The 8,156-nt window shown below is 53.5% G+C and overlaps 1 protein-coding gene across 5 annotated transcripts; it reads left to right on the plus strand.

Moving 5' to 3' along the window:
* The first annotated feature begins 2,020 nt into the window (after positions 1 to 2,020).
* Positions 2,021 to 5,837, plus strand: PSRC1 (proline and serine rich coiled-coil 1). Of its 5 annotated transcripts, none has more exons than XM_025996360.2 (8): positions 2,021 to 2,308; positions 2,671 to 2,728; positions 2,820 to 2,877; positions 3,347 to 3,791; positions 4,147 to 4,261; positions 4,341 to 4,589; positions 4,884 to 4,977; positions 5,176 to 5,837. In XM_025996360.2, exons 2-8 carry the CDS (start codon positions 2,710 to 2,712, stop codon positions 5,177 to 5,179), a joined length of 984 nt encoding a protein of 327 aa, XP_025852145.1. In that variant the 5' UTR covers positions 2,021 to 2,308; positions 2,671 to 2,709; the 3' UTR covers positions 5,180 to 5,837. The 5 variants fall into 5 exon arrangements, with proteins under 5 accessions (XP_025852145.1, XP_025852146.1, XP_072610506.1 ...); XM_072754405.1 differs by having other exon boundaries at positions 2,302 to 2,384; XM_072754406.1 differs by lacking the exon at positions 2,021 to 2,308 and adding an exon at positions 2,371 to 2,547.
* The last annotated feature ends 2,319 nt before the right edge of the window (positions 5,838 to 8,156 follow it).

Here is an 8,156-nt window from a genome sequence, read left to right on the forward strand (position 1 = left end):
AGTTAGACCTCTGGCCTCAGCCCACAGCTCCTTGCTGCCTTGCTGTCTGTTGAAGTACTCAAGGGCCATCCCTTATACTCTGAACAAGACTTCCTGTCATAGTTCATCTTTCCATGTTCCAGAAGGACTGTGCTGGCATCCTTAATTTTGTCATTTATCAATTCAACACTATGGAGTTCCTTCTGAACTAAGCCCTACCATGTGCCTGGGAGCAGGTGTAATCTCTTTATTAATTCACGTATTCACTACCCTAGATTTTTTTTTTTTGAGATTTTGTTTATTTATTCATGAGAGACAGAGAGAGAGAGTCAGAGACACAGACAGAGGGAGAAGCAGGCTCCATGCCAGGAGCCTGACCCTGGACTTGATCCAGGATCCCAGGATCACGCCCTGCGCTGAAGGCAGATGCCCAACTGCTGAGCCAGCAGGCGTCCCTCACTACCCTAAATCTTAAACATCTCTTCATACATATCATTTTGAGGTTGAGCTGAGGGGGACAAATAATTCCCAGGGTAGAAACCTGAGGCTGAGTAAAGAACTCTTGTGCCTGAAACCTGTATTTTCTGCTTCTGTTGTTATTCTGATGGAGGAGCAAGTAGTTCAATTGCTTTTTGTCTTGTACTGCAACAGCTTTCAAAATCATAATTTCGTGACAGGAAACTGGAGAGTTTCCTTAGGAGAAACCAGCTTCCAATTTGCTAACACTGCCTGCGCAGCTCATCAGAGGTTGGGGAAGCAGCAAGTGCTGGGTTTCCCTGCAAGGCAAGGCAGGAACGCAGGCTCCCAGCGCTTCTCTTCCTCCACGGGACTTTGCCACGACCTGCCCGGACACAGGGAAGCTACTGGCTCCCGTCCTCCCACCTCCACAGAACCCGAGGCAGCCCCAGGGCCAGCAACTAGGCTTCCACCGGCACCAGCAGGCCTGCAGAAGACCAGGCCACCCTCTTCTCTCAGCTCTTCTTCACACAAGCCTCCCCACCCTTTCCCTCAGCACCGACCAACTCCCAGGCTCCTGCGCTCGCCGCGGCATTTATCCCAGCAACCGCTGACGCCTGCACACCTCACAGCTGGTCTAGGAAGTGGACCCCCAAAGCCTATAAATAGCCAAAATGATGGTTATCAACCCTGGAGACTAAGCTCGCGAGTCGGTCTTTTAAAAGTTTAGAACAGGGACCCCCGGTGCCTCAACGGTGGAGGTCGGCCTCCGGCTCAGGGCGTGACCCCGGGTCCCCGATCGAGTCCCGCATCCGGCCTCCCGCAGGGAGCCTGCTTCTCCCTCCGCCTGGGTCTCTGCCTCTCTCTCTGTGTCCCTCATGAATAAATAAATAAAATCTTTAAAAACTAAAACAAAAAGATAAATGTTTAGAACTACTTCTAAAAAGCCCTGTCAGCTGGTGGCCTGGCCTATTCCCAGGCAACCCCTGGTAAACAACAAAGAGAAAATCTCGGAGGAGGGTTAAGCACCTCACAAACACAGCTCGCAGTGGGAGGCAGCAAGCGGCAAACACGCTCAAAAGCCCCCGAGGCACGCGGCAGAAAACTCGAGGCGGCAGCTCGAACCCCGAACCGACTGCCGCTCGGCATCCTCGCCCCCCGGAGAAGCCGGGGGTCAAGTACGCTCAAGCCTGCCTGCCTCCTGACGTGGAGCCTCGCGGCAATCGGACCCAGACCTCCCCGTCCTTAAAGCCGATTCTCTTCACACCTCGGCTACCTCGGGTTCCGAATGCCCTCGCTTAAAGACGATGGAAGATGTACTGAGAGAACCTCAATACACTAGAACAGCAATGTCCCGCTGCTTCCGTAACGTGGAAAAAGCACAACCGACGAGACCTGGCAAACGCGGCGCTTGCACAAGGAGCAAACCTCCGGAAGCGAATTTCCTCAGGCGCAGCGCCGGTCTTCGCGCGGACTGCTGAGCCGCTGCCCCACCGCCGGGGAGGGGGCGGGGAAGGGGAGGGGCTCGCCGGGCGCGAGGCCTACATTCATTGGCCAGGTCCGTCGCGCGCCGTCACGAGGCCCCGCCTCCTCGGGGGGGGTCTTCCGGGCACGCGCGCGCGCTCGCGGCTTCCCGGCTTCAGCCCTCCGGATGAAGTCTTTCTTAGTACCGCTCTCCGCACCGCCCCCACCTGCAGACTTCCGGCCGGCGGCTTTTCGTCGCCCCGCCCCCGAGGGCGGGATGCTGGGATCCGCCAATCACTGGGCGCAGGTGGTCGGAGGGGGTGGAGCCCGAGAGATTCGAAAGGAGCCCCACCCCCTCGGGGCTGTTTCCCGGGGCTAAGCGGTGGGAGGCGGGCGCCTTCTGCAAGAGGTGAGGCGGGGCGGAAGGTGAAGACGGAGGGTGGCCTGGAGGTGTGGTGTGGGTGCGGTGCCGTGGGAGTGGAGAGGTGATTTGGGGAGAGGAAGAAGCGGAGAATGGTGGCGGGGAAGCAGATAGGGCGTGCAGGCCGCCCCCGGTGAGGAGAGGCCAGCTCGTAGGGGGGCGGCTGGGCCGCCTGAGGAGGGAGAGTGGCGCGCTCTCCGCACCTTCCCCGGAGGTCGCAGGGGCAGGTGCTACTCCTGGGACCCCTGCTTTACCCCCAGCGTGATCCTCACCCCTGGTTTGCACCCTGCGTGCGGCTGGGAGCCTCGGGCAGGATGGAGACCTGAAGCAAGGGTGCATTTTCTCTCCAGCTCAGGTCTAAGCTGACTCGCGCTCCTGCCGGCGGGAACATGGAAGATTTGGAGGAAGGTAAGGAAAGGAAGGAGGGAAGAATGAGGCGCTGCGACCGAGAGCCGTGGTAGCGACCGGAGGCTGGCATTCATCCCTTCCTCCCCCACAGATGTGAAGTTTATAGCGGACGAGACCTTGGACTTTGGAGGGCTGTCGCCGTGTGACAGGTACCGTCCTCTAACCTCGTTGCTTTCCTCCAACTATACCTCTTTGTCTCCAACCCCTTACAGCTGAATTACCGGCTTCAGGGGTTTGGGTTGGTGATGTAGCCAGGCCGGGTGCCGTGGGGCTGCTGAGTGACTTGTTGACATGGGCCTCTGTGACAGTGCTGGGGGAAGGGAAACGGATAAGCTGGAATGAGGTTTCAGGATGTTAAGAAGCAGGATAAGTGGATTTGTTGCATCTTCATCCTGGCATCGTTTCCAATGTCGCCAAGTGCTCAAGGCATATGAGGCCCCCTAGAACCAGGTGTCTGTCTCATCACCTAGAGGCCAGATCTCACAGCCAGCATGGGCATCAGGGTTTGGGGCTGTCTCCCTGGCTTTGTAGTGGGGTGGGGACGTTGCCCAGTCTCCTTTGCACAGTCTCCTGCTCTCATCTGCGTGGGCGTGGTGCCTGGTTTGTTCTCTGTCTCAGTCGTGAGGAGGAGGAGGACGTAGCAGTGTTGGTGACTCCAGAGAAACCCCTCCGAAGAGGACTTTCCAATCGAAGTGACCCAAATGCAGTGGCCCCAGCACCCCCAGGGGTGAGGCTCAGCTTAGGCCCCCTTAGTCCAGAGAAGCTGGAGGAGATTCTCCACGAGGCCAACCGGCTGGCAGCCCAGCTGGAGCAGTGTGCCCTGCAGGAGCAGGACAGCACAGGTGAGAGCCTGGGGCCTCGCAAGGTGAAGCCCAGCCCTCGACGAGAGACCTTTGTGCTGAAAGACAGTCCAGTCCGAGACCTGCTGCCCACTGTGAGTTCTTTGACTCGGAGCACCCCCTCCCCAAGCAGCCTGACACCTCGACTCCGGAGCAGCGATAAGAAGGGGTCAGTCAGGGCTCTTCGGGCAACATCTGGAAAGAGGCCTTCGAGTGTGAAGAGGGTGAGTTTGGAGGGTCTGGGTTGGACATATGCCCTCAGATACAGTGTGTGATTTGGTACAGCCAGAGTGGTTTCCTTGTTGGTAAAATGGAGATAGTAAAATTCTACCTCAGAATTGTTGGAATTAAGCAAAATACCATAAACAAAGCACTTACTGTATCACAGTGACTGCACATATCTCTATAGTGTTTATAATACGCTCGTGATAAATGGTATTGGTGAGGATGATGATGTTGGCAAAAGTCTGCTCTTCCTTACTGGGATCTAGGCAACTCTCCACCTCTTATTTCTCCAACAGCCAGCAGAAGAGATTCTTTTTCCATTCTAGTCCTATTTTTTCTCTCTTTGTATTTCAGGAGTCACCCACTTGCAATCTGTTCCCTGGATCCAAAAGCCCTGCGTCTTCTCCTCTTGCCCGATCCACTCCTCCAATCCGGGGCAAAGCTGGCCCCAGTGGGAGAGCAACAGCAAGTGAGAAGGCTTGGGCAGCAAAGCTGTGGGTGAATGTGAGGAGAAAGGATGCTAAAATTCCTCTACTCCTCTCCACCAGGTCCGCCTGCGCCTGTCAGGCCAGTCTTGGCCCCACAGCCTCCAACCGGCAACTCTCAGCGCCTCTCTCGGCCACAGGGAGCAGCTGCCAAGCCTTCCAGTCGACTGCCTGTTCCCTCGGCCATCCCCAGGCCTGCCAGCCGAATGCCACTCACCAGCCGGAGCGTACCACCTAGCAAAGGTGCCCTGCCTCCAGCCTCTCTGCCAACTCGGAAAGGACTTCCACGACCAAGCGCTGCAGGGCACAGAGGTGAGGAAGAGTGGACATAACAGTCGGAAATCAGGTGGAAGAATGCTTACCGTTGCCCAACTTGAATGCGCCGTCCCAGAGCTGGGCACGGTAACCACTTTCTCTGTCTGTCTTCATTACAACTCAATTTGAAGTTGGGGATACTGAGTTAGAGAGAGGATGTGGGCCCGGCAGAGTTTGAACCCTGGTTTTCAAATACATTATTATTATTTTTTTTTTACCTTGGGTGGGAAGAAACTCACTCTGAGAAGGTCACTTGAACTCTCTAACTCATTTCTTTTGTCAACCCTCAAGTTCCTGTTACCCAGAGACTGAATCTTCCCGTCTCTGGTGCCACTCGTAGCAATCTGCAGCCTCCCAAGAAAGTTGCAGTCCCAGGACCTACCAGGTAAGACTGGTTGAGATGCTCTCTCTCCCCTGTCATCTGGGCTCCAGAAATGTTATACGCATCAGCCCTGAGTCTTGTGTGGCAAGATGGGTATGAGGAGGGGAGCCTGGAGGGGTAGGGAGTCCCATTTCTTCCTTCCCTGAGAAACTTGAACTCAGCCGGGACAATTTAAAGCAGCTCTTCCTTCTGACTCTTTAGGTAAAGAGATCAGGACAGCAAGCAAGAATTCAGTAGCAAACCACTACAGTCACTGCCTGGGCTCACCTATACTCAGCCTCCCAAGCCCTTCCGTGGAAGACAGGCCCTGACTCTAGCAGATTCTGGCCCAGAAGCAGGAGGAAGAGATGCCACTAGGGCTGGTGCCCCAGGAATAAAGAGATGGGAGATGGGGTGGATTAGGGTTGAGCTGGAGGGGAATCAAACCCTGTGGGTCCAAAGAGGATTAGGGAAAAGAGGCCACCTCCCAACAGTGAAATAACAAGCAGAAAATGAGAAATGCGGGAGAATAGTCGGTCCTCATCCACCCCCACTCTTGTGTTCAGTCCCAGAGAGTTTGATAATCTTCCCAGGCATTGGTTCACTGGACATTTACATGTGAATGGCCTCTGTAGCTGGCCTCTGTAGCTAACCTCCTTGCTCTCTGAGGAGTAGCCCTGAATCACATCCTCTACTGGACGCAGGCCTGTTTGGAGAGGCAGAGGCAGGCACCTGGCCTCCAGAACTTGTTTCCTGTGAATTCTATGACTCCTAAGAGGCCAGTTGACAATAAGCTTACATTGGTCTGCGTTTTTCTAAAATAAAGTGAATGTATTTTTCTAATCTCTGTATATGTGAAAGTAAATTCTCCAATTTCAAACAAATTTGTTGTAAACTATTATTCTGATTGGGGGAGCCGAGATGAGCTTCCCTGGCTAGGGCCTAAATAGGCTGAAGGAGCTTTGTTGGCATTAGATGGGAATAAGCTGCTTTCTTCCAGGACTCATATGTTACCGAAAGGTCCAGATCAAGCTAAATATGTGAGTGAGGCTATCAAGGCAGGGTCTTGGTCAAATTATTATTTATATCTTAAGCTTGGATGTCCTTTTATGGCAAGAGCACGGAGCCTTTTGAGAATGCTTCAACATCTAGTCGACTGTACTGATGAGATGAGGGGACCCTTTGGTGGGTACCCTGGCATTCAGTTTTGCAGACTGCTTCAGCAGAAGACCCTGGAACACCTTGTCACATTCTGCCTTATATCATTAGAATGGTTGGTCCTGGACCTGAGGGCTGACACTAGGTTTTATAAACGCTGTGCCTAATGTTATGATTTGTATGTGGTATAGAATTTCATTTGTTGGAAAATGATGGTGAGGGGTTGTTGAATGAATGACAGACTCATTTAACAGATTTCACTAAGGGTCTCCCTTATTCTCACAGGCATTGACTTGCAACCAGAACCAATTCCTTGGTTGTTGTTGCTTTTTTTTTTTTTTTTAAAGATTTATTTATTTATTTATGATAGAGAGAATGAGAGAGAGGCAGAGACACAGGAGGAGGGAGAAGCAGGCTCCATGCTGGGAGCCCGATGTGGGACTCGATCCCGGGACTCCAGGATCGCGCCCTGGGCCAAAGGCAGGCGCTAAACCGCTGAGCCACCCAGGGATTCCCCCACACTTTTTTTTAAAGGTTTATTTATGCTTGGGATCCCTGGGTGGCTCAGCGATTTAGCACCTGCCTTAGGCCCAGGGCGTGATTCTGGGGTCCCGGGATCGAGTCCCATGTCGGGCTCCCCATGTGGAGCCTGCTTCTCCCTCTGCCTGTGTCTCTGCCTCTCTCTCTGTGTCTCTCATGAATAAATAAAATCTTAAAAAAAAAATTTATTTATGCTAGAGAGAGAGAGCACCAGGGGGTGGAAGTAGGGGCAAAGGGACAAGGAAAGAGTCTTAAGTAGACTCTATATTAAGCATGGAGCCTGATGTGGGAGCTCGACATGAGGCCCGATCTCACGACCTGAACCGGAACCGAGTTAGATGCTTCACCGACTGAGCCACCCAGGTGCCCCTGATTTTTTCTGAGTTTTGAGAGAACTTCTCTGAAGGCCAGGTGATGACTTAAGGAAGCCAGTAGGCAACTGAGTAGAGGAAGTGGTGTGTCAGCTGAGGCCCCCCCCACCCCGCTGCCTCCCACATATATATGCCCATCAGCATCCTATGTAGGCACTGAAATGTCCTTCCCCAGACAGAGAGGCCTCCACTGCTGTCTTCTCTTTTGTGGCTAATCTTCAGGTTCACTGAACACATTCACCTGTATCACAGTGGCAGCCGCCTAGGTGTGCACCCTCTCCCTGAGCCTCTTGCAACAACTCCTACAGCCTCCGGGATTCTAAGAATTGAGCTGGGGGAGAGGATGTGGAAACACACTGAGTACTTGGCTCTGGAGAAATCCAGCAGAGGCAAGAAAACCTCAGGTGTGTTCTCCAGCTGAGACCTGCGCTGGCGTCTTGACGAGGAGGGCCGGTCGTGACTCCCTGATGGGGTGCCCGCACGCCTAGGCAAGCCCTGAGGTGTGGCCAGCAGATGGCACATGTGTGGCTTGGGAGGCAAAATGAGTGGCAGACCCACAGGCTGTTGCCACCTGGTGGCCAGAAAGGACAAGGCATGTTTCTTTCCCCTTTTGGGTCAGTCTGGAATTTCGCAACCCCCACCTTGCCCGCCTGCACAGCTGCCCCCCTGGGCAGCTACCTGCTTACTTCCTGCCCTTCGGATTTGGCTGTTTTTCTCTTTATGCACTCTAGCCCTTCCCCCTCCCCCCAGTAGCAACAATGAGGGAAGCCAACATTCACTGGCCTCTTACTATGCACTGTGAACTGTTCTAAGCACTTTACGTGTGTTAACTCATTTAATTCTCATAAAAGCTCAATTAGGCGGTTGCTATTATCATACTCCTTTTGCAGGCGGAGAAACTAAGGCCCAGAGAGATTAAGTCACTCTGTCGTCTGGAGGTTTCTGCTCTTAATCACCACCCTCTACTGCCCCATATTAACCCCCTAAATAGTTTGCCGAACAGACCTTTGAAAAACACAACACTTGGGAATAGGAGTAATGTTGCAGAACATGTAGGTGGCTTGAGTGTGAACTGTCACTTCATTTCCAACGGTAGAACACACAAAATGGCCCAAGAGGAGTGGCGTCAGGAGA

This window comes from Vulpes vulpes, chromosome 3 (genome assembly GCF_048418805.1).
Source record: "Vulpes vulpes isolate BD-2025 chromosome 3, VulVul3, whole genome shotgun sequence".
Classification (NCBI taxonomy): domain Eukaryota; kingdom Metazoa; phylum Chordata; class Mammalia; order Carnivora; family Canidae; genus Vulpes; species Vulpes vulpes.